The 25,299-nt window shown below is 41.0% G+C and overlaps 2 protein-coding genes and 1 non-coding gene across 4 annotated transcripts in view; 1 reads left to right on the top strand and 2 right to left on the bottom strand.

Moving 5' to 3' along the window:
• Nucleotides 1-21,242, bottom strand: part of LOC140992247 (cilia- and flagella-associated protein 47-like) — a 45,824-nt gene extending 24,582 nt beyond the window's left edge. The window contains 36 exon segments of the mRNA XM_073462539.1: nt 527-713; nt 806-901; nt 995-1,076; nt 1,405-1,542; nt 1,986-2,048; nt 2,160-2,385; nt 2,474-2,596; nt 3,108-3,208; nt 3,364-3,491; nt 3,926-4,037; nt 4,758-4,968; nt 6,787-7,003; nt 7,255-7,340; nt 7,485-7,671; nt 8,539-8,621; nt 8,857-9,004; nt 12,481-12,558; nt 12,696-12,827; nt 12,917-13,039; nt 14,522-14,652; nt 14,758-15,002; nt 15,078-15,294; nt 15,572-15,668; nt 15,783-15,972; nt 16,059-16,211; nt 16,456-16,644; nt 16,772-17,001; nt 17,091-17,320; nt 17,467-17,573; nt 17,906-18,075; nt 18,172-18,312; nt 18,392-18,476; nt 18,654-18,792; nt 19,051-19,166; nt 19,263-19,420; nt 21,099-21,242. Of these exon segments, the coding sequence (XP_073318640.1) occupies nt 527-713; nt 806-901; nt 995-1,076; nt 1,405-1,542; nt 1,986-2,048; nt 2,160-2,385; nt 2,474-2,596; nt 3,108-3,208; nt 3,364-3,491; nt 3,926-4,037; nt 4,758-4,968; nt 6,787-7,003; nt 7,255-7,340; nt 7,485-7,671; nt 8,539-8,621; nt 8,857-9,004; nt 12,481-12,558; nt 12,696-12,827; nt 12,917-13,039; nt 14,522-14,652; nt 14,758-15,002; nt 15,078-15,294; nt 15,572-15,668; nt 15,783-15,972; nt 16,059-16,211; nt 16,456-16,644; nt 16,772-17,001; nt 17,091-17,320; nt 17,467-17,573; nt 17,906-18,075; nt 18,172-18,312; nt 18,392-18,476; nt 18,654-18,792; nt 19,051-19,166; nt 19,263-19,420; nt 21,099-21,242 (5,263 nt within the window).
• On the top strand, nt 17,646-17,717 carry trnad-guc (transfer RNA aspartic acid (anticodon GUC)). The gene has a single exon. It is a non-coding gene; the product is annotated as a tRNA-Asp (tRNA).
• A 648-nt stretch (nt 21,243-21,890) lies between the features above and the next one.
• On the bottom strand, nt 21,891-25,278 carry nufip1 (nuclear FMR1 interacting protein 1). 2 transcript variants are annotated; one of them, XM_073462294.1, is made up of 10 exons: nt 24,917-25,278; nt 24,353-24,438; nt 24,140-24,244; nt 23,972-24,034; nt 23,806-23,882; nt 23,625-23,717; nt 23,329-23,510; nt 23,104-23,241; nt 22,682-22,953; nt 21,891-22,592 (listed from the first exon to the last, which is right to left on the bottom strand). In XM_073462294.1, exons 1-10 carry the CDS (start codon nt 25,158-25,160, stop codon nt 22,125-22,127), a joined length of 1,728 nt encoding a protein of 575 aa, XP_073318395.1. In that variant the 5' UTR covers nt 25,161-25,278; the 3' UTR covers nt 21,891-22,124. The 2 variants fall into 2 exon arrangements, with proteins under 2 accessions (XP_073318395.1, XP_073318396.1); XM_073462295.1 differs by having other exon boundaries at nt 22,029-22,592; nt 24,140-24,241; nt 24,917-25,237.
• Nucleotides 25,279-25,299: the final 21 nt, after the last annotated feature.

The raw sequence follows: 25,299 nt of genomic DNA, 5'->3' as shown, positions 1-25,299 counted from the left end.
TAATGATAATCTATAAACATGAGATTATGACAAATACAGAAAAACTGTTCTGAAAATCTCTCTGGGAGTTGTAAGGACCTTCTACTCTGGTCTTGCCAACAAGGTCTGGGAACTGCTCTGCTCTAAAAAGTTATTATAACTTGTGATTGGTTCTATTGTATAGTGGCATAACAGAGTGGGGTCTCTTCCCCCACAGATCTTTGGTTGAATACAGACACAGGCAGGACAGCTGCCACATTTTATTTTATTATGAAATTACACACAGAATTAACGTTAATTGGTGAAAGCTGATATGACCTACTTCTGGTGACCCTCATCAAGTTAACCGGCCATAGCAAACGTTAGTGCCAGCTAAAAATAAGACGCTGTTACCTGATTGTTTTGTACACTTTCTGGTTCTTATTTTTACTCTATTATTTATTCATTGTTAATACTGGTAGTACGCCACCTTGTATCTCCCTGCACATAGTGTATGTGTAAACCCTTTTAACCTTCTACATGTGTGTGTACTTGTTGCGTGTCCTACCCGTTCCCCACACGGTCTCCCTCATGCTCTCGTAGTGCATGTTGAGCCATGACAGCAGCTGGAGCTCGCAGGATGAATAAATGTTACTGGCCAGTGGCTGTGAGCTGAAAGGGAGGATTCCCTTTGTATCTTTGTGGTTTGCAGTTGTGTTCAGACCGCTCTTTGACACGCGATACAACACCAGCACCTGGGCACGTGCAGAGGAATACTCAGTACTTGTATTTAACCCGATGAGATTGAGGGTTTGCACTCTGAGAGGAGCAGAAAGCATTTTTTCACCTTGTGTATTTGCAGCAGCACGTCAGTCCAGGATCGTTTGCTGAGAGACTCATAGTCAACACTGCTGTAGTCTAGACCATGTTCATCCTCATATGACTAAGAAAAATGCACATGTTAACGTACATGACATGCAATTTAATTTACATAGTGTAGGTCTAGGACAAAGGGTGTGTGCATGTGTATCTGTACCTGCAGGGAGCACCAGTGTTTAAACTCCTGCATGTCCAGCAAGTACACTGGTTTGATGTGACAAAGGCAGGCTCCCTGCACCCTGAACAAATAATTAGCATACAAGATTGAAAGTGAGCACAAGACATTTCCAAAATGTCATTTAAACCCTTTTTAGACATGGACAATGTAACGCTGCTGACTTTAGCTTTCTGTTAAAGTAACTGCATTTTGCCTTTCAGACAGTGGGTGTCCTTCTCTTAAATACTACCTAATAGTTATAAGTGCGTACAAGGCCTCCATGATAATCTTCTCAGTAAGATCTGGCATACAATGGTCTTTATCTCCTCAATAACTTAGACTGCATGTCTGAGCTGATGTCAGTGTTCAAACAATGTCAGCAGCATGTTTGCATTGTATCTAAGGCCTACCTGAGAAAATTCAGCATAGCTTCATGCTGTTCCAGCAGCTGATTGGTTCGCTGGTTTATATCACTGGAAAATGTCTGACAGCGAGGAATACCAGGAATCTGTTTGCCAGTCAGGTGGTGAAGCATGTCCACTAAAGACCTAAACACAACAATACAATATCGTTATGTCCCTGCATCCTGACACAGATCAATGCATCCATTGATGCAAAATTAACCCTAACCCACCAGAGCTTCAGTTCAAGTATCATAAACTATGTTTCTTGACCCTTTTTAACCCTCTAAATAATCAATAATGAACAGAGTAGACTGCCCACTGCTGTTTGAAAGCAGACAAAAATTATTTGCACTTGAGAGCCTCTACTTATTCTTAAGATCTCCATATAAAAGCATTATTCAGCAGGCAGAATCTGCTTTCAAGGTGCTCACTTTCAACTCCTTTCAATTACCCAGTTTTTAACATCCAGCTCTCTTATGTTGTCATCTTGTTAGCTAAGACTGCTTTCACTGCTCTACCATAATAATGACTCATTAGCGACTACAATAACAATTTTATTACTAAAAATTCATCCCTCATATACACACCTGGAATCTTTACTTTGACTGACTCTACTGCTGGAAGGATTCGTTTGAATTTTTGATACAACTCTGGAGGGAGAGAGAGATATACATTATAATAGAAGAAATACCTCAAAGTGGAAGTCCTCTGACATAAACTGGACTCCAAATGTGGCCCCTGAGCTAAACTCTTGGGTCTACCTTCTGAGTGTGTGTGGTACAGAGATAGGGTGCACTCCAGTCGGCCACCCAAAGATGCTAAACCACCTCTCCACCGCCAGTAACACATTCTGGTAATATATTCCCTCCTCTGAATTGGCAGCAGGGAATTGTGGGATGCCAGGATTCGTTGGAGTGTCTCTGTTGGGAGAGATGTCTGTGTCCCTGCTGGCCTGACCACTCACACTGTCACTGCCTGGATAGGAGTCTGAAGAGGAAAGCAAAACACAGACTCCCGCTGAGACATAAGCAGAAATATAGAGACAAACATATAAACACATGACACATTTTCTGACCTGAGATGGTGTTCTTGTATGTTGAGCTATTGTGATCAAATGTGGATGAGGAGGATGAAGTTGGACCAGAGGCAGGACTTGGTGTGTGATAGTGCTGAAGGATCGCCTCGACAGCTGTCGCCCCTAAATGACAGTCACACATAAATCAATCAGATGAAAGGAGAAAAACACTGAATAAATAATCATAGCTGTAAACTGATTCGAACCTGTAATAAAACATTTTGTATAAATGTATACTTAGTAATTTGAAGACATATATTGCACCATTGTCTGACATTTATAGAATAAACAACTGATTGACTGGAGAAGGTTGAAAGCTATTTTTCTCTGTCTTTTCACCTGTATAAAGATTTCAAGTGCTTGTTGTCTCTGCTCAGTCATGTACAACTTTCCTGACACTTTTCTGTGCCCCCACTCAGAGAAAAACTCTTCGCCTCAAAACAAATAACACCGGTGCTGTATATTTTAATCCAAATGGAGAATGTTGCCAAAAGGAGTAAAGTTTGCAGCTATAAAATAATGTTTAATTTAGTCTACCAATACCTTTTTCTCAAACTTTCAAGAGGTCTGGCCCTTCAGTCTACCCATACATACAGGTACATTGTGTGATGTATGTGTGTGTGTTATAAAGTACCAGTCTTGAGAATTATCTGTTGCTCAGAGCGGTGCAAAGCCATGAAGGGCCAGACTGTCAACAGACAGCTGTCAGCGATAGCACACACCTTAGCCTTAAACCTGGAGGGAGAGAAGTAGAGAAGGGAGAAGTATGTAGAATGAATTAATTTTAAAAATATATATTCAAAAGATAGTGCCGTTGATATTCTCTATTTTTGTTATTGTCAAGAAATCCCTTGAAAAGACCAAAACCCACAATGTGCTATCCCGGTTACCTGTTGGCTTGGTCGTCAGTGAAGGTGATGGTTGTGCAGAGGGACAGAGGGACGGCAGAGCAGAAGGACACACTGCAGACCAGAGAGGCCACATCGGACTCCTGGTTCTGGAGGCTGACTGGATGTCTCTATGGTTGCAGATAAGAGTGAGAAAGTGGGATAATATTACAGATCATGACAGTGTTTCTGTTGAATCACCAGCCAGGAAAACCTATTTCACTTGTTATATCAATCCAGTTTGTATCCCCTGATCAACAGATAGATTCATTGCACATAAATTGGGTTTTGCTCACACCATAAGATCTTCTTACAGCCTCAAGTTGTGACTGAAATTTATACAGACATGATTGTATCTGAACAGTGTGTGAATATACTGTTGACAGCAAAATGAAAAAGTAAAGTACAGATAAATACAGCCATGGTAGATGTGTCTTTTTAGGCTTGATGTGGACCTACTTTAACACAGTCTTAAAGCATTGAGACCACATGACACAAAACTCAAGTAAGTAACAAGAACGACATCCATTTTTGGTCAACATGACTTCATAGTATAGGGGTGTACCTGATCCTGGGCAGGGATGTTGTTACCCTCTGGAAACATGACAGAAACAGGTTGGATCTTTGTCCCATCCTCCAGTTCCACCTCTTCCACTTCTGCTGTTACACCAGTTCCACTGCAAACATAGACAGACAGTGAATATATAAAAGAGCATATCAGATAGACAGAACCTCCGAACTAGATTTAAATGTTATATGATGTGTGACAAAAACCTCAGTCTTATGCATTTGTAATTTTTTTGTTACTTTTTTCCGGTTGTACTAACATTTTGTATTGTTTTATATAAAACTTGGCATGTAAACAGTGTCCCAGCTTTATGTATATATTTTTTGAGGAGATACACTGTTCCTCAGTTCAGTCCCAGGGGGTCAGAAAATGCAGCCAGAGATGTAATAGTGCATACAGATTGACGTCAATGTAAACCAGCTTACTGCCTCACAATGTAAGCAAAATCCAACATGAGCCCAGACCTGCCAGATAACGAGACCTGGCTTGATTGATAAACATCCCACTAGCATGAAAAATGTATTTAGTTTATGTGGGTGGCAGTGTTTCCTCCACACTCATTTAGTTCTAATTGCTCAACACAGCTGGTAAATTGCCATGAGCTAGAAAAATGTAAATACAATAAAAGTCCATCATCTTTATTGCTCAGCTTACCCAAAAAGCTGACGACGACAACTGTGATCGCAAAGTGGCTGTCCGTGTGTCATGATCCAAATAATCAAAAGTGAGGGATTCAAAGATGAAACTGCTACTGCAACTGTTTTTGGTCTAGGGTGAATAGAAAATACTGTGTGTGTGTGTGTGTGTGTGTGTGTATGTGTAAACCAACCTAGGATATCCTAGTGCAAACAGGGTGAGAATGACAGTTGCATTGCTTTCCAGGGGTACTGGTGTAAGGAGGATTTGAGGGGGGTGGATGGTGATAAGGGGAAGCTGGAGAGTAATAGTGACAGACAGCTCTCTGTAGGGTTGATGTCCCTTTTCCTCTCCCTTGTCTCCCAGGTAAAGAGGGAGGGACAGTTTAGTCACTCGTCCAGACCCTAGAAGAAAAAAATTCACAAATCAAGCTGAGAACACAAGTGGAAATCCAGTGGAGCAGTGGCAGAGACAGCTTGCGCTGCTAGTGTTTTCTCCTACAAGTTTCCGATGCCAATATAGGTTGTTGATACTTCTAACAAAACCATCTGCAGTGCAGACCTTCTTCTCAACTTGACTGCACAGTATCATGATGAGTATAAGAACATGAACACAACGATTGAAGGGCACTTGTGTCCTTGTCTGTCTATTGGCATTCATAGATGTTTTATATATATGAGATTTTTCAGGTCAAGTGGAAGAAGTGAAAATGGAGGATAGGGCAAAAACAACACATTTCTGTCTTCTTTCCAGAGTGTAACAACACCTTTTACTCCGCTGACTCTCTTGAATACAGCATGTAAATGCTCCATCTGTACTAACTGAAGTGATGTCGACAACATCATGTCAAGCCACATTTATGCAAGAGAGATCCACTGGTTCAATTTGTGCAAAATAATCACTGACACCTCTGTACTTATTTGCACATCAAACGTGTCATTCTAATTAATCATTCTACACTTTGTACTGTTAATCAACAGGCGCTGCTGGATAACGACACACTAAAAACAAGTCACATAGTTCTATGAAAAGTCCAAGATCCATTAAAACAGCTACTAACTCCCACAGGACGGTCAGTTCCTGTTAGTCCTCCCCGTTTTCTCCATCCAAAACAATGGGTAACTGGAGAAACAACTAAGCGTGTCATCTTCTTCTTAACGAGTCTACCGCCTGGAGCTCTGCATTTTAATACAGGCAGACGTGGCGTGATGCTCCCAGAAACAAAAACGTGGATCACTACAGGGATTGTGTTTATGTCACAAAGAATCAACAATGTAATGATGACAATAGAATCACCATATTTAAGTTTCTGTATTGATATTTGAAACTCTGCATGTAGCAAAAAACAAGAAGCTTCCACTGAGGAAGACTGTATGTGTGTCATCACGTGGAGAGTCATGTTTTTCAGGGGGATGAAAGTCGTGAAAGTGATTGGCCATGGCCATAATTGCAACAGCCTCTAAGACACCCACACATAATGAACGATAATGTATTCTTTCTGATCTCATCCCCATACCCAAGTACGCCACAGCTGTACAAGATAAGCCTGGCCATGAAAACACCAAAAGTGCACTTGCTGAGCAAGGCGCACTTCACTTACTTTGCACTCACTAACTCCGTTGTAGAGACTTGGGGAAACAAGACTCATGCACAACGATATAGACCTGGGGTGAGCTACATGACTCTCCTTAAAGGTTATCATATGGTATTCTCCAAATGGATAACGTCTAAGGCTCTTTAAAGTCACAGGCAGTCTTATGAGGCATCACACAGGCAGTGTGAAGGGTGACACTGGACAAAAATGAAAAAGAACCACTGGTCTGTTTCTGGTTTCTCTCAGCAAGACAAGAATATGTATTGACTTCAGATGTTTAGTCCCAGAGCGAGACATAATTTCTTCTTTATGGTCAATGGCCCGAGCTGCATTACATCATTCTTTAACTGAATATTATTTTAATTGAGATTTACTTTATGTTTTATGTGACAATATATTCTGAGGGAGGTTTCACTCTATTGAGCAATGACTTATGTTTTGTATTATCTAGTTTTCCTCCAAACATGTGTGTGTGAGGGGAGAAAGGGGTTAAGTGATATCAATTGTAATGGTGTGATCAGAGAACAGCTATATTTTCTCATACGACTTTGTATGTGTGAGAAAGGGTAAAGGAGTAAGAGATAAAGTAATCAATCATAATGCTTGTGTGTTTCCAATCATTTCTCACCTGTTCTGATAGCCTCAGGGCTGATGCTGATCGACAAACAGATGAACTGACCGGGTCCCAGACTGCCTGATGATGGAGACACGGTACATATCTCTCCCTCTCCTCTGTCCTCTGTTGATACCGCTACTGCTGCACAGTCAAACCACCAGTTTACATGCTTCCTGACACCAATACGCCAAAAGACATTCTCTTCACACACTGCTTTCAGCTCAACGGTCTGCAGGGGAGAGAAGAGCGAGATATGGAGTGAGATCAAAAGAACCAAAACACAGAAGATGAGTAAAAAGGAAACATGCAATTATTTTATATGTCAGACGGTTGTGTCAGATGCTCAGTAGGACGAAAGCTAGAAGTTAAAATGAGAACAATAAAGGAGAAAAGTGAGAGAGGAGAGTACGAAAGTTAAGGGGAAACTTTAGGAATGAAGGGAAAAATAGAGAGAAAAACATGTGAATGGAAGGAGGATACCTTAGTGTTAGCATCAGACTGCGGTCTCAAAGGTTTCACGTAGAACTGCAGGCTAGAGGGGGACATTTCCAGTGGTGAGCACAGCACTAAAAAGCAGCGAGGGAAAGAAAAGCATTACATTTAGCCACATGAACTTGTTCCCATGTGTGAAATGTGTTTTGTACATGAACAATGTCAATATTTCCTCTTCAGTTTCAAACACACTCACAACTCCACATTAATGATCCCACCTGTGGCCCATATACGCTGTGACCGTGGTGTCGCCATAGTGACAGACACAGGTTTGACGACATGCTTCCTGCTGCCAGCTGACAGTGAGGAGGAGGTGGAGGATGGAGTGGGGAAAGGAGACAGAGAAGCAGTGGGCCATCTCACTCCGTTGACCATCAGTGGCAAGTCAAAGTCATAACAGTCCACCTGCAGGAAGACATTTCCTTGACTGTCCTCCTCTATTTCTCTGATATTTTCATGTCTCACTCTTACAAACAACTTTAAGATGAGATATACACATATTGCACATTGGTTATCATGGCTGAATATAAATGTAAAAGGTATTGTAACATATTTGCCAACACTTAAAATCTGTGAAAAGATTTGATGAAATTTTACTCCACCATTTCAAACAACTGCTACTGTTTGGTCATCAGCTGTTAGAGATTCAAGGTCATAATTGCTGCCTCATATACCACCTCCACTACATTAACTCTTCATAAAGACATGATGTTACACACTCCAGGACAGTAGGTGGCAGCATGTACCTTTCATCTTTGAAATAATTTGTCTTTGATTTTAGACAGAGGTGGAAAAAATAATGAGGCTTCTCATTATTTACTTATATCTGTGGGTAGTAAGCTAGTTAGCTGCTGACTATCGCAGTTACACACACTAATTAATCCCTTTTGAAAAAGGCTAAAAAGACACAACCCAAGAACTTTTATATCAAGTATCACTGTTGATAGAGCCCCATGTTAGTGGAGAAATCTAAAGCTTGACAGACCTGCTGGGCCTCAAAATGACTGCAAAGCTATGACTGGACAATTGCTGTTCAAAGGAGGGGTTAAGGGCCCTGACACACCAGGTTGACAATCGACATTGTGGCCCTAGTTTCTGCAGCGTGTCCCGCACCATTGGCACTAGTCAGCCCTTGTTGGTGACTTTTCAGTTTGGTGTGTCTTGGCCCTTAGAGAACAGTCAAATCATGGATGCTAAATGTACCACTGGAGCTTGGTCTGCTCAGTCTCCATTATTGTACATGTACTGAGAGAAGTTCTGTCAAAGTCTCACCCGGGTGGGAGAAAAGACAAGGGAACAGTCCACAGTCTGATTGACCTGGACCTCCACAACACTCACGCCTGGCTCCTTTTCTGCTTGCAAAAATGCACAGAAAAACAATTAGACAATATTGTGTATTTAAACCACGTTATCACTTTTATTGCACAAATTATTTCTAATCTTCTATTCTAGTTACAGCCCACACAGACAGTAATACAATAATACTATGTACTCTGTGGCATGAACAACCTCTTTTCTTGAGGACATATTACCCACCCATCATAATGAATCAACTGTGTGAAATGCTGCATCCTGTGTGTAAATACGTACTTGCTGAGGAGTGAGGGAGCTGCAAAGAGAAGTCGGTGTATTCTGACAGGTCGAAGGTGACCTGGGCTTCGGCTGAGGAGAGGTTTGTCAGAGCGAATGGTATAGCTCGCTGAGAACCAGTATGGACCCCATTAAACTGAAAATCAGGCTGAACACAAGTAAATGAGAGAGAAACAATTAAAGTTGGATATCCCCAAAACTGGTAAAATAACATGTACTACAAAGGAAGAAGCATTTTGAGTGAATCAAGATGAATGAAATGAATAAACGCCATTCCAGTTTTTGTGTCCTGACATCTAATTATCCAATTATTTACCATTTCAGCAGAGTAAACAACAATACAAGTAGACAGAATAGGTGGAATTGGGAAAAAGTCAAACTAGTTTAAAAACTGAAAGAAAAGCTTCTAAATTCCTTTTATGTATTAAGTTTGAGTGAGAGAACTTCTCTACAAACTCTGCTCTTGATGTTTCTGAGAGAAACCTAAGATCTATATTCTGCCAAGGAAGCTCTGTTCCTGCACCTCAACAGCTACAGCAATTAAGAATGAAAGAGAAAGAATAATAGAGAAGTACAAAAGCAGAATATCCTTGACTTAATTTCTTTCAAAGGTGCAACCCCTGCTGTTTTTGAAGATGCACACACACACACACTTTAACACAAAGTCTGACTTCCTTACACCGTCACTTTACCCCTATTTTTCACTTTCCACATCTATAAGCCGAACTATTATCATCTCTGTGGAGATTAATAATGGTAGAAACCGTTGAAATGATCCAGGAGTACATTTCAAACTAGAGTGCCCCAGGCTCCACCTCAACAAATTCAAAACCGTGCATGTTCGTGTCCAGTATGTTCTTAAATGCTGTAAGTGGCATATGACAAGTCAGCTCTTTCAAATGAAACCAGCATAAGTCAAAAAACAGATGCATTACACTCTAGCATTGCTAACATTTTATAATGTCAATAATATAAGACTACTGGAGGTGTCAAATCAATTCTTTCCTTATATTCTTATTAGTTTTTGAGTATCCCCACGTTCAATATTTTGGTGTCAAGAGGCCATTATGTTATTGACTTGCATGGCATGCCTACCAAGCACAGAGCTGTTGACTGATGAGTCATTTCTTAATCTGTCAAGGTATCAAAAAAAACCTTTTGTCTGGCATGACTGCAGCTAAGAATACAAAGATGACACCTCTGCATAGATTATGTATTTGACAGTGGGCGTCCTCTTTTCATAATCTTTTAGTTTTAGAAATGCTGACGAGGAGGCAAATGCATCTATTAAGACAGCTTCTGCTTTAGTTAAGTTTATATAAACCGCAGAATGATGAGAGACGTAGGTGGGAGCATGTGGCTGGAGGAACTGTATGTTTTTTTTCCTTTTTTCTTTCTTTCTTCCTTCCTATTTTTCTCTATAAACCTTCTAATCTTGCAATTAAAATATATGTCGGTGCCGTTTTGTGTGAATGGTTTGAATTACTATCAAAACATCAGTTATCAGTCACAACAACCAGACAAAATCAAAACACTACAGTGTAACTCATCAAAAACCAACAACAACGAACAAAACAGCAATTTATTTTGTGACCTACATGAAGCCGGTATTTACAGCTATATGCCTGTCTACAAGGCCTGTGCACAAAGCACTGTCTGAGTGCACAAAACCAGGATTCTTGAGCTATAGAATTCATTTTAGGATAAGATTATCTGCAGCACAGTATGTGTGTAGGATTTCCACGTCCTTTATGTATCAAGGTAATGCACATTTCCCTTCTTAGTGAAGGAGCTCAACCACCTACACACAATTCAGGATTTATATAATAGTTTAACAGTGAAAAACAATGCTTTTCTATAAGTGTTGCCTAACTCCTTTTTGGATTGTTCATATTTGATAAGTTTCTTCCTTTGTTACAAACTACATTTCACAGACAATTTTGATATTACATGTAAGAAAGCCAGTGGCTTTCTTAACTTTCTCAACACACCATGAAACAGAGCTCTTTCCAAGACCAAATCTACTTTCTGTCCTTTGAGAAACAACCTTCAACCTCTGGCCATCATTTCCTAACAGTGGCAGAGACCCTCACACTGGATTTCTAACTGAGTTGCCCAGTAAACTTTGGATAAACTCCAATATACCAAGAACTCTGCTTAACACCATCTCCTACTACTAGGAGTAACCTGCTCTCAGTTCACCACACTGAGTCCATTTCTTTTTCCAAATCAAGGCACATCCATTTTATTTGTGGCCTGTTCTTCTTATTATCTACAGGTGCATCCTTTGTACAAAGTTTAATCAACACGGTGAACAAACTGTTAATTAAATTGACTGCGCTTGTGGCATAGAACGAAGCATAGATCGATTTATTTGACAAAAATAAAGGTAAATAAAAGACTGCAATCACCCAGCCCTGACATACAATTAAACTGTGGAGGGCAAAACAAAGCTAACAGCTTCTTTTCACTGTGGACCTCTTGAGAAAGACAAAAGAGTAAGATGATAGACAAAAAATACTGCACACAAACAAAGCAGATTTATGATTGAATATCTAATTTAAAAAAGTGTAAAACCCCTCTCTGTCTGCTTTTGCTGTTATTACAATCCCTGATAAAAATTGAAATTGTTAAGTAACCAAGAGCTTAATTTGTTTATACAATTTTATAAGTGAGACCTGACTTAACTGGAGTAATATCAACCTTTGCTTATGATTAGTTTATCTTATTGTTAATTGTCTTTATTGTTGAGTCAAAACTTTCAGCCCTGGTGGGACAATCACATTCTGTTATCCACTTCTTGGACATTCACTCAAGTGTATGTAACATCTGTCCTTATTCAATTTATTTGAATGAAAAAAAAAAAGATATTGACAATCATGAAAGGATCATGACAGTCCCATCATAGTCGTGCTTGTTCCATGTGCTACAATAACTACAATAATAGACTTTTAGCCGTGTCTTCTGCTTGCTGATTTTAATGGGGTTTACATCGTTAATGGTACACTCCTGAACTTAGATAAAGTTTGTTTCACAAGTTAAAGGGCAAACAGACAGCCTATCAAAGTGGTATTATTGTTGCTACTGCTGAGGCAAAGACAACAAGATCGTTCTGGTTTTTCTCAGAGTAACAACTACTAATAACACAGGACGTAATGTGAGTTTATTAATTCATTTAGTCTATAATGGAGACATGGAAGCACAAAGAAATAGTGTCAGGCTGCCAGCCTCGCTGTATCACCAGTCAATCTTCATTTTCTCTGGATATTTTGTGCCCAGTGGCAGACAAAATTGCATGGGGAAAACAAGGTTTATAGGGAACCAATCTTATATTGTGAAATCAACATTTACTACATAATGATACGTTAATGCAATAGACTTGTCTGTTGCCAGTTGAATTTGTGAGGTTTAGACAAGCTGGCTCACTCACATGTGGTTTATGCTCTGCTGTAAGCTCTAAGCCTGTAAATTAAAGGAGTTCATGAATGCTTTTATGTATGAAACCATTTTGTAATTCTCTTTTTATGCAACTGCTTTTTCTCAAGCCATGTTTATTACTGCAGTTTGTCACAACTAAAAACACTGTGTGCATAAACGTGTAAACACACACATGCAATAACTCACCACGCTGATGTCTACGTTCGGAGGCTCCACTGATCCGCCCACTCTGAGCTCTATGGACTTCATGCTCCTCAAAGCTATCTGTAATGCACATACATGCTTTGTGTACATCAATTTCTTTCTTTATTCCTTACATACACACACACCAACACACACATATAGAGAAATCACCATAACATGGCAATAAACAGCTCCATCTCCTCTTCTCTATTTCTCACCTCGACTCTGGCGTCAAACTTGATGACAGAGTCAGGGTTGAAGTGGATCTCAAGCACGGCCTGCCCCCCGCTTGGCACCACGCCCTCGGCCGGACTCGCCACCATGCCGGGCAGAGGGCAAACATCTAACACCTGCCTCAAACAAACAGAGACAGCGTGTAGCGTGAGGCTGGCTATGTTTCTTGTTTAGTGTGCAAAAACAAGAGAGTGTGTGTGGGCACCTGGTAGTAGGCATGGTTCTGTCCAGTGTTGTGTAAGACTGCAGTTCTGACAGAAGGCATGTTGAGAGGTACTGATTGGAACAGGAGCTGTTTCTCTGCCAGCTGCACGCTGGTGGATCCAACCTGGGAGAAGGAAAACATTCTCAAGGTTATATTTAATTGTTCTGTGATAATTAATCCACAGAGTTCTTTCTATATGTTTCATTCACCAACCCTCCCTAAACCTGCCTCGTCTACTTCTACTCCAGTCACTGATTTCATGCATTTTACAAAATAAGCCCCAAGGGAACATGTATTTGAAGCATGTGTACAACTCAGTGAAGAGAGCAATAGTAGCAAGTGTGAGCGGAACAAGTTTAGCTTTACTTAATACACGCCTTGTTGCTGAGTTCTGTTCTGGTCTACTGAGGCTGCTGTCAGAGCAGAAATCGATATCAGCCTCTATGATGGATTTGTCTTTGTATGATTGCTAAACATTGGTTAAAAAAAGAAAGAAAAAAGAATGAGTCAATAAAGAGGCTCTTTCATTTTGATCATTTATTTAATTTGTATCTATTATTAAGGATTTAGATTGCTGAAACTCATTTTGCTATTAACTTTAAATATAACGATAATGAGCCATCTCAAGGTGGGTCACATGTTTTATGTTATACCACATCATAAAGTGAGAAATGGACACAAAAATGTAAAGCTCTCACAGTTTAAAAAGTAGATTTTCATTGATTCCATATCTCAATACTGCTGCGAAAACTTCTCGAACAAGCTATAAACTGATTACAGCAGATGTTCAAGACTACATTAGATACTTACTGTATGTGTTAGAGCTCTGACTTGCTCAGACAGAGCAGCTTTCAAATTTGCACAAACCCGTGCGACAGAGTTTTGTTGTTTTTGTGTTGGTAAAAACATGACGGTTGGGGACACACTTAGAGTATAAATCAAGTGTTTTCAACGATTGCGCTGCAACCTTACACCGGCCTCTGAGGAGGTGTTGACTACCAAATGACAAAGATGTTATGAGACAAGGACAGACATCATCAATCCTCCCCCTGATGCTACCCTCCTGACAGCACAAAAAACAACAAGACCTGACAATTTAAGAACAAGATTTCCAATAAAAGTTTCAGCTCTAGACTCCCTCTGTCCTTATTTCTATGCTCTCTCTCCTTTGATAAGACCACATCTTTGCTTTTGCCTTATTTATAATTAGGTTTATTTTGTGTTATTTCGGTTATTATTCAGGTAACATGGTGTTTATTTAATCTTTTCTTTTAATTCCTAATGTAGCCTACACACAGCTTTCTAATGGAAAAACTTCCACCATATTTCATATATTAATGATTAACTGATTACCGATTGTTAAGGCAGCCAACTGTCAATTAAAGAAGTTGCTTGAAATGTGCATCCCTATTCAGAATAAATGGATATATTGACAGTAGCAGTAGTAGTTATACCAGTCCCAAATTGCTTGCCTGTCCCACAACCAAAATGTTGCAAACCCCTGCTATAGAAGGGTAGAAGAGAAATAGATTATGGTGTGAAAAGTTTCAGTTTGATACTAGAATGACTAATGGCATAATGATCTTCACTGTTGTAGGTCCAGACCTTAGCAACACAGTGCAGGCGTTGAGTTTTGCCCTCATGGACGCAGAGGTCAAAGTCTCCTTCTGCAGGGGAGGTGAAGGAGGGGTGCCACACCACCTCACAGTCCAATTCACTGTATGGTTCCACTGTGCCTGGGGAGGGATAGGGAGCGGTAGTTTTGTTGTATCAGCTCTAATTCAAAAGGCAATTCTATTATCTAAAAATAACAATAAAGCCTCTTGTCAAACACAGTCTACCAGTAGCTGGTCGAACAGAGAACAGGATGCCACTCTCTGTCACTACCGGTCTCCATGTGAACTCTGTGGCCTGGTTACGCCTGTTTCTAAGGGTCACCGAGCCCCTGTATCCTGACTGGGCGAGCAGAGCGCGGGTGGGGCGGAGCACCAGCAGGGTGTCTGACAGCTCCAGAGCCAAGGGGACGACCTGTGCCTGGACCCGTATCTGACCAGGGTGTTGCTGGTTCACTGTGTAGGATACAGGTCTGGAGAAAAGAATTGTGTTTGTATTGCTGCTGAACTCCAATATTTGATTTTCGTGTAATTAAAGCCCCACCGACCTATAGAAAGGACCCAGCTTGCTGCTTTGAAACATCAGGTTCAGGGTGTTGTGGGAGTGGGGTGGAAGGACGTGGGAGAGGGGTGAGGAGCCCTGCAGCTCAGGGGAGTCCACCTCCAGCTGCACCCAGACAAACACTGATAGGTGATTGATCAGCTGCAGCTTCTGGACACACACTGACTGCACACACACCTCGCCAAAGTCCAGTAACGCTGGGCCTGATGAGGAAAGAGTTAGATTTTTACCTGGCTGTTCAACATGAAACAATTCTTCTGCACTTGTTATAACCTGTAAATAATTTTAATGATTGATTATTCTCAGCAATCATATTTGTGGGTGATTATTTTCCTTCTAAGTATACAGAGTATATTAATATACTAGTATACAGAAAAAAAAAACAACACATAAAAACCTCTTGTTTTAATTCCTGTTTTGCTGTATTTCAGTTTATACTGAAGCTCAGTGAGTCTAGCACTTCTGAAATGAATCTCTAACCTATGTCAACTTGGCAGAGCTCCTGAGCTGTCAGAGTCCTGTTGCAGTCTGCCACCTCGTGGCTGGTGGATGGAACGGCATTTATTAGCTCTGACACCTGGAGAGAATGCAAGAGAAAAAAACAGAAACTTTCCTGAGTTCTGCAAATGTTAACAGATCTGTTACCATTTAAATTGACGAGATGTTTTCTTTGGATCCTCTTTGATCTGACCTGACTGTTTCCCTGCTGGATGCTGGATGTCATGTCTTTGCTGCGTTTAGCTGCTGTGGAAGCACAGCTGTTGTTGGTCTCTGAGATCTCACAGCTCTCCAGGTCGCTGATGCGGAGTTTAGGGGGAACAAGCCCTTGAGAAGGAACAATCCCAATATCCACATCGTCCTCCTCCAATTTTTCCTGCTGTCTAGCAACAAAAAGGTAAAACTGCACTATTACTGTACATCTGCAAGACAAAAAAAGCTTGATATAGGAAGATATAAGAAAGCCTACTTCTCCTTGATCTTCTGCAGGCGTGTTTGTCTGAGCTGTTTGATGAAGTCTGCATAAATCTGTAGATGCTGCTGTCTCTGGTGCTCCTCTTCCTCAGTGAAAGCATAGCCTGTGTCCAGATAGTGGTAGCGGTGCACACCAGTGAAGATGGTCCTGAATGCAATAAAGCTAGAAATGCTTCCGTAACAACAAAATGACGAAAATCAAAACATTTTGAGTGAAGATTGAAACACATGTTGTTAAAAAAACTACATAGAAATGAAATATGCCTATTTCAGACTGTTAAGGAAAATCTGATTTGTTGTTTTTTTTGTCTTGTTACAAACACATTTCAGCTGACAAATTAGCTGTCAATCTGCACTAAGCTTGTTAAAGAGTGTGTTTCTTTGACCTCTACCTGTACTGTCTGTGTGCAGAGGCAGGTCTGGTGCTTGTGGCGTGGTCACTGGGAAAGGCCAGGAACTCCTCCCCCTCTGTGTTTGGACTCCTCTCCCCGCGATGTACGTGGAGTCGTGTTTTATCCGTGTTGAAGGCAGCAGCTGGATTGATGCCTGTAAAGCAGCCAAGGTACGTGTATCAAGATCATCTAATTCAAGGACGAGTCTGGTGATATTAAATTTTTTTGTTTTTTTGTTTAAAAACAAAAGAAATAAAAGAAGTTGTTTTGAAAGCTTTGGCTTCAGCAGAAAGCAGTTCAGTTAAGAGCCACAGACAGGGAGGGGAAGACAAAGTATTGAGCGACAGACACATTGTTGGTGTGTTTGGTCTCACTGTGGCAGACAGCAGACAGATGTAGTGTGATGGTGTGAATGCTGCACAGCTGAAGTGCAGAAACATCTTTAGCGGTGTTGCCATCTTTCTGAAGAACATGACCTAAGACTTCAATCTTCTGATGCACCTGGAAGCTCCCTTGCTGCCTCGCAGTGAAAGACAAAACTACATCCTGGGGAAGGCAACAGAGAAAAACAGTTCCCACATTCACTGCTCTGCTTGGATTTATAAACAAGTAACTAAATCAAACACCAGCATTACCTGGCATTGCCCGGGGGAGATTGTGCCAATTGAGGGCTTGGCGGTGAAATGTGCTAACTTGGGGAAGCGGAAGTTGACGGGAAGCTGAGGGCAGAGGTTCTTCAGGACACACAGTCGGTCCACACATTGGCCTGTCACACAGGTGAGGAAATCGAATCTTTCAGAGGGACTAGGCACAAGAGAAACGGGCAGCCCTGAGCCTGTCACTGCCAGCTCCACACTGCTGTTACCTATGAGACAGAGAGAAGACAGTTTCAACCAAATATCAAGGAATAATCTGCTCGTAGAGTTCTACAAACTAAACTGCTGGCTTGTTCCTCTGAGCGCTTGTATTGTACTATGTGATGTGACATGAGTGTGCGTGTTTTGTTAGTACCATTATGATGGGTGAAGCCGTATCTGCTTCCAAGCGATTCAAACAGCAGGAACAGGCAGTAGTCTTGCCGGGTGGATGAGTGATCACGTTTCTTCCCTTCAGGTGTACTGAAAGACAGCCAGTGTTATTCTGTACAGGTAAGATTAAGTTCCGGCCACACCTGCACTGCCTCGATCATCTCCTCGTTAGTATAGTGGTGAGTATCCCCGCCTGTCACGCGGGAGACCGGGGTTCGATTCCCCGACGGGGAGTAGCACTTCTTTTCCCATACTATCATATATAACTTTATGGTATTTCTATAGAATATATTACCGCACAACAATTTTAGACAATATTTACATTTCTAAGTGGCAATTATTTTGATAGGAATGTTAAGGCCATTGGGTACTCATAAAAAAAATATTTTTTTTGTTTTCAGGCACATTCACAGACAATTTACCTCTTACACATGGGGCTGAAGTGTACTGCGACAATGGTTTTGTCATACGGTCCCAGCCGACCCTGTTTGGGATCACACACCAAGACCTGAGAGAGGTCTTGAGTGTTCTGGCTGCACCTCTTCATTCTCTCCAGCAGGGCGGCGTCTGTTGTCTTCTGGAGATCTGTTCCCTACACAGCCAACACATTCAAAGCATTGTTGTTTCATTTTCAGTTCAGTATGACTAGCTTCTGGCTATGCATAGTGTCCCCGAGCGTGTCACTCACCACCTCAGTCCCAGCAGCAGTATCCTGGAGCAGACAGACCCAGTCACATGCTTGGGGTGCATTGTTTCTCAGAACAACATTCTCCACGCAGGATGTACCAAAGTATACAGGTCCAAACCACAGACAGGACAATGGATCCCCCTGTGAAATGGCACAGCATCTTAACATGAACACAATTTAGAGGGGGAAAGCCATAAATCCACTTGAAGCACTGATTTACCTGCAAGTCAAAGACTTCAAGGTGCTGGTCCACAACCTCAGCCCTTATACTGAGAACTACAGCAGAGCAATTCTGCAGTTTCACCCTGCGACAAAAGGAGAGGGAGGTTCAGGTGGGTTTTAGTGTAAAATGACACAATGATTCACTCCTTAAATGACAAAATATCATTAGCTAATTTCTTAAAATGTGAAACTTAGCATTTAGTGTCCTATCCATTTAATACATGCTATCTGTGGTCACAGATATCTGAAGATTTTCTTACAGAGCCTTCTCATCAATCAGCCTGGGCACATCTGTGCGCAGTTCCACTTTCAGCCACTGAGTGGCGCCAGCTGCTATGACTCCACTGCAAGGTGAAAGTCTGACTGATGGGTCTCCATTGTACTGCACCTGGAACAAACCTTCAGTGCACACACACAAACAGACACACACAAACACATATGTGTATTCACACCAAAACCTGCTTCATTTCAGAAAATATAATTTAAAAAAAAGTTAAAAAATAAAGAGGGAATCACATTGTGAGGCTTTAAGTCAACAGCAGCAGCAGCAACGTAATAAATTTAATTTGATGGGTCCTGGAGTCTGTGTTTTGGAAAATGAATGTCATACACATGTGAGCAACTTAGATAAAGTATCTCCAGACACACTTGATTTACCTGGTGCTGATCCTTGATTGGTTATATGGTGATGTTTGCTGATAATCTGACTGAAGGCAGCAACACAGCCAAAGTCTAATACTGAGTCCATTAGCAGGGAGCAAGCTCTGGGAAACCTAGAGGAGAGTTGTGTGCATGGATATTGGTATGTTTTTGGTCCTAAATAACTTTAATATGTGTCAGATGTTAACATATATGTCTAGCCTGCTTACCCCAGCAATGGGATTTCAATGGTCTCCACATCATCTACATAAATTAGGAGGCAGTCGCTGATCTCTTGGTCTTCCTCTGGAGTGAACTCCAGCAAGCCGCTTACAGACAGACCAGGAGCCACTACCTCAGCTGAGGTAAGGGGTTTGAACTTGAATAACTGCAGGAAAAGGGGAAAGAAAGAAGGAGGAGGAAAAAAAGGGATCAATCAAATGTTCAGAAAGAACCACTCTGTTGGCACCTTTTGATTCAAGTAGTAAACATTTAGGACAAAGACAGTTTAAGAGAGGGACATATGCATCTTACTATACAAAAGCTAGATAAGGCAGAGTGAGTTAATGGATGTGTTGTAAAAAGTACCCAAAAGTCATACTAGAGTAAAAGCAAAGATACTGTGTTAAAGTATTTCTTTGATAAAAGTGGAAGTCACCCATAAGAAAAGCATTTAAGTAACATCTGATATAAAATTTACTTAAGTATCAAAGTAATTTATTGGGAATAAATGTACACAAGTATCAAAACTACAAGGAAAAGTATATCAAAGGCTACATATATATACTGTATACTAGGCTTTGGATCTGATTCAGCAGGCAACTTGCAATGTAACTAGTAACTAAAATTACCAAATAAATGTAGTGGAGAAAAAGTACAATATTTGCCTAAAAAATGTGGTGGACTGAAAGTATAAAGTAGCCGGAAATGGAAATATTCAAGTAAAGTACAAGTACCTCAAAAGTGTACTTAAATGTACTTAGTTACATCACCTCACAGCTATTTTGTGATGTGTAGGTAGGTATGCAGATCTATTAAAAGAAATGTTTATGTTGAAATAAATAAACCTATACAAGTAGTTGTGTTAGTTATTTAGTAACTAAAATTAAATAAATGCAGTGAAGTAAAAGTACAAAATTATCTTCCGAAATGTTAATTATAATGTCCTTGGAGTGGAAGTATTAGCTAAGTAGCAAAAAAAAGGAAATACTCAAGTAAAGTACAAGTACCTCAAAAGTGTACTTAAATGTACTTAGTTACATCACCTCACAGCTATTTTGTGATGTGTAGGTAGGTATGCAGATCTATTAAAAGAAATGTTTATGTTGAAATAAATAAACCTATACAAGTAGTTGTGTTAGTTATTTAGTAACTAAAATTAAATAAATGCAGTGAAGTAAAAGTACAAAATTATCTTCCGAAATGTTAATTATAATGTCCTTGGAGTGGAAGTATTAGCTAAGTAGCAAAAAAAAGGAAATACTCAAGTAAAGTACAAGTACCTCAAAAGTGTACTTAAATGTACTTAGTTACATCACCTCACAGCTATTTTGTGATGTGTAGGTAGGTATGCAGATCTATTAAAAGAAATGTTTATGTTGAAATAAATAAACCTATACAAGTAGTTGTGTTAGTTATTTAGTAACTAAAATTAAATAAATGCAGTGAAGTAAAAGTACAAAATTATCTTCCGAAATGTTAATTATAATGTCCTTGGAGTGGAAGTATTAGCTAAGTAGCAAAAAAAAGGAAATACTCAAGTAAAGTACAAGTACCTCAAAAGTGTACTTTAATGTACTTTGTTACATTCCATAACTTTTTAGATAGATAGATAGATAGATAGATAGATAGATAGATAGATAGATAGATAGATAGATAGATTCGTCGAGTCAAACCAACGATAAAGTTAGCTAGCTAATGCTAACGACCTGACGTAATGTCATACATGAGGTGTTAATTGCTAGCTTAACGAGCAATTAGCCAAATTCTTATTTAGCCCGCTATGGATTTAATTCTTTAATTTTGTATAGTTACTTTACTGAAAAACATCTTAGGGTATACCTTACCTTTAACGCAGGTCTCTCAAAAGTTATTTTCTTCGACGTTTTTCCAACATTTGCTGCCGTGACTTTAGTTTTGTAAACCTTCCCCACTTTCACATCTTTGAACTCGACAAACGGTGGGTCCACTCGAACGCAGCTCGCAGCCATGTTATGACTTTATAGTTACTACTTACTTACTTACTTACAGACAACCCTCGCCGCGGAGATATTTCCCCTTCTTTAAAAAATAATGTATGGTGAAGTTATGTCGACTTGCTGACTCGCATACCTATAGTCAACTTCACCGTTGGTAGGCTGGAGACTAAACAGACGCTGGCAGCTCAGGTAGTTTCTAGGCGACGACTCCTGTGGGTGCGCTCGTTGTACAAGCTTGGGCACTCCTGGTGGACGGTGTTGATAGTGGACTGTTGACCTTCACAGTCAGAAAAAACAAAATATTTTTAATTTCATATTCTTATACCATAAGTGAGAAGACAGACTGTTATTATTATTCAAAAAGCCGAGATGCTTACTAAAAAATAAGACGTTTCTATGTGTATCTCCGCTTCTTTCTCAGTAATTCGCTGCACAGATGATTAAATCAAACATCTCAATCTGGCATATTACTAAATTAAAGTTTTATTTGGGAACCACACTGCTTATTATCTATGTGCTGTGAAAATATAACACGATAAACACCTTTAATTACATACAAGTTATATGGGATTCCTTTCAGTTTCTAGCTCATTACTAGCAAACCATGAACATGTATCCATAAATCAAACTTACTCAAATAAAATAAACATTTGTACAACATTAAATTATCTATAGGGTTGTGATTTATTTCAAAGGGAAAAGGATCTTCCTCCATCGTGTTACAAAAATAACTGATCTTGTTAGTAACACTAACACAGTATCACATTAAAAAAAATGACAGTCCTTTAAAAAAAACAAGAATTTAACATAATTAAATCAATGTATGAAAGACAAATGTCTCACCCTCAGAACAAAAAGCAGATAAATCCAATTTTTTTTTATTTTACAAGGACTTTACATAACAGCACCAGGGCTTTCCCATATTTCATCATCATATATATTCGATACACATGTGATTTTATCTGTGGATGTTAAATCCAGGCTGTGACAGTCTTTGGCAGCCGTCTGTTCAGCATTTTGAACGAAATCCCCTGCAGCCTGCTCAGCCCTTGCTGCTGCGGATGCTTCTGAGCATACTTGATCACTCTGCAAACCCTGCTCCAGACAGTTTTGGTCCACGACAACAGCTTTGCTCGTTTCTAAATCCTCCTGATTGCCAACTTGAGGCACAGCACTGTCTTTCTCTGATTGTTTTTCCTGCCTTTCTTCATGCTCTCCAGTTGGGGTGGCTGATTTGGGTTTATCCTTCATCCCCTCCTGGTTCTGAGCTTTGCTCTCCAGGCCAAAGAAGTTGCTTCGGACAACGTAGCGCACACACTGCAGGAGGACGTTCCTCTCATGGCGGATATCTGGGGCCAGTAACTAAACAGAGTGAAAGAAATCAGAGGAGCACATGAGGGCTGAGAACATTCTTGTAAATCACGCTTGCATAATCTCAGTTTTCTCCTTACCATCTCAAGCAGAGTGGGACGACGTGCCTGCAATCTATCTTGGTGTCCTCCTCTACCACCCCTTCCTCCCCTGCCTCCCCTTGCCCCTCTTCCTCTCCTGTTGTGAGGTGTGTGAACCACAGAGTCAGGCTGGGGGACTTTGTGAGCTTCTGTACCCTGAGGAGAGGATTTCGGGGCACAAGAAGGTCCTCTGTCCTGGGAGTTTGGTGGCACTGAGTTCAGTAGGGCCTTGTTTTCTTGCACAAGGTCTTTGGCTCTCTGGATGGGTATGGCTGAAACAAACAGAAAAGAGGATAATGAGAATACTGGATGGAAATGATGGAAAATGTCAGTTTTTTTGCTCTGTCATAATATTTTGTTTGTTAATATATGCGTCTGTATGTATCTTGTGTATATTTTTGCCAAACATGATATGAACTCACCCTCTGGTTCATCACTTTCACTCTCACTCATGGAGCCGTAGTTGGCCACCAGCGAGCCCAGAGCCGAGCTCATCTGTTTAGGAGCCACAACCAGGCCACCGGTTCTGGACTCAGCAGCTGGGTCCTCTCTGTCAGAATCTGGAAGCACATGACAAACACCGTCAGGTGATTGTTTACAGTCTTGTTTGAATACCGAGTCCTGCCCATGTCAGACGAGCCACTCACCATGGTCACTGCTGGCCAGCGCTCCCAGTGGATCCACGTCCCTGGAGCGTTGGGTTAGGGGTGGGGGTGTCTCTGTAGCACTGCTGTCCGATGGGTGGGGGCCTTGAGGATGTCGCCCATGAAACCCTCTGTTGCCCCAGCCGCGACCTCGACCCCGTCCTCTTCCTCTGCCTCTCATTCGTCTGTGAATAAAATATTAAAGTTTGGATTTAGACTCTAGCTCAGGCCTCATGTCATAGCGAAAGTGCAAATATACTTTTGTGTTTGGATGTAATAAAAGAGAAAACACGATTTACCCAAACTGTGCTGTCTCCAGAACAGCTCCTGTCTCCTCCCGCACCTCCATCACCTTTCTCTTCTTTTCGATATTCTGAAGAGTTGGAAAGTTTCTACAAAAACAAATTAAAGGTTGCATATTATGCTCACGTTTAGGTTCATGCTTTCATTTTGGGTATCTACTAAAAAATGTTTACTGACTTGCGCCTCTCCTCTCTCCATTTTGCGATCTCGTCTGGTGTGTCCAGCTTGATTCTTTTAGCTCCTGGTGCATGGTTCTGCAATCAGGAGGAAAGAAACACTGACGTTAACAAAAATAAACAACGGGAATCTAAGTTCATTGTACACAGCAAGTTGTTTGACCTACATTTTTCCAGTGGATGCTGACTATTTTTTCATGAGCCATGAAGCTGCAGTCGGGCACAGAACACTACGAAAGAGATGTGAAGGAGGCGGTCAGTAAAATGTGAACACAGATTTCCACAAATGACATGAAATAAAGCGAAATATACAGTGTCAAATCAGATTAAATTACCTTGACATGTTGAGAGATGTGTTCATCGTACTTCTCCTGGTTTTTGAAGCCCCGGTCACAGGTGTCGCAAAAATGGGAAAACTCTGGTTCCTTCTTATTTTTCTGCTGTGAGATAGAAACACATCAGTTCACATCATGTAACGCGTGTATTCTGCTGCCACATAAAAAACACCATTAAAGTCATGATCATGATCTAAGTGGTAATGATCCAACCTTCTTCCCGTGGTTGTTGGGGGGTCCATGATTCTGTCTTCCGCCCCGATGTCCACCTTGATGCCACTCATGACCAAAGTTTTGACCTGAAGACAAGACTTGAAGTTAGAGGAATGACAACACACGCACATCGATATTTAAATCTCAATAAATTCACAATGTTTTCTGTATAACACTTAAAGGGGCATTTCACCAATTCTACAGACCAAGTCCACTTAACTCGTCATGAGGAGTACTACTCAGCCTGTAAACACAGTGATGCATATCCTCTGTGGCTCCAGAGAAACCTGAGAAAGTAACCCTGATGATGTCATAGTGATGTCATTTGGGTTATTTCAGCTCAGGCTTGTAGACAGCCAATTTTAAACAGGAAGCCCTGAGTTACTAACTAAAAGGTGTGGAGTTTGAAAGACATGGGCATCTTCCAGCGGGGTCTAACCTTATATGCTTTAGGTGGCATTATGGGAAATGTAGGATCTAGTGCCTTTGGACCCTGACCCATAGTAGGGACTATTGTTTGGGGTGTTTTTTAATACCATTAAAAGTACTTTATAGGTAGCTTACCGTACGGACGTTTAGGTCCATAGTTTCCACGGCCTGACTGGAAACCAAACCCTGCCGCTGCCCCGTGATGCCACCCCCCCTGGCCGCTGTGGTCCCAGCTGGGCTCCGACGGCGTCTCGGACCAGCTCCACATGCTGGGGTGGAAGTTGCTGGAGCGGGGCTGCTGCTGGTACTGGAAGGACTGGATCGTGTTTGGAGCAAGACCGCCGAAGTCCGGCGGAGGATAGTGTCCCGGTTCATTCATGCTGCACGTCCGAGGTCTTTCTGCACGTCGACAGGGAAGTGTATTTGAAGTAAATGTGTTTCTCACCACCACGCAGCTCTCACATGTACATGTTTTGCTCTAGTTTGTACGTAGGTTCGTCACTTCCGCGAGAACAGGA

Source organism: Pagrus major, chromosome 24, assembly GCF_040436345.1.
Source record: "Pagrus major chromosome 24, Pma_NU_1.0".
Classification (NCBI taxonomy): Eukaryota; Metazoa; Chordata; class Actinopteri; order Spariformes; family Sparidae; genus Pagrus; species Pagrus major.
This window is presented reverse-complemented; position numbering and strand designations above follow the sequence as displayed.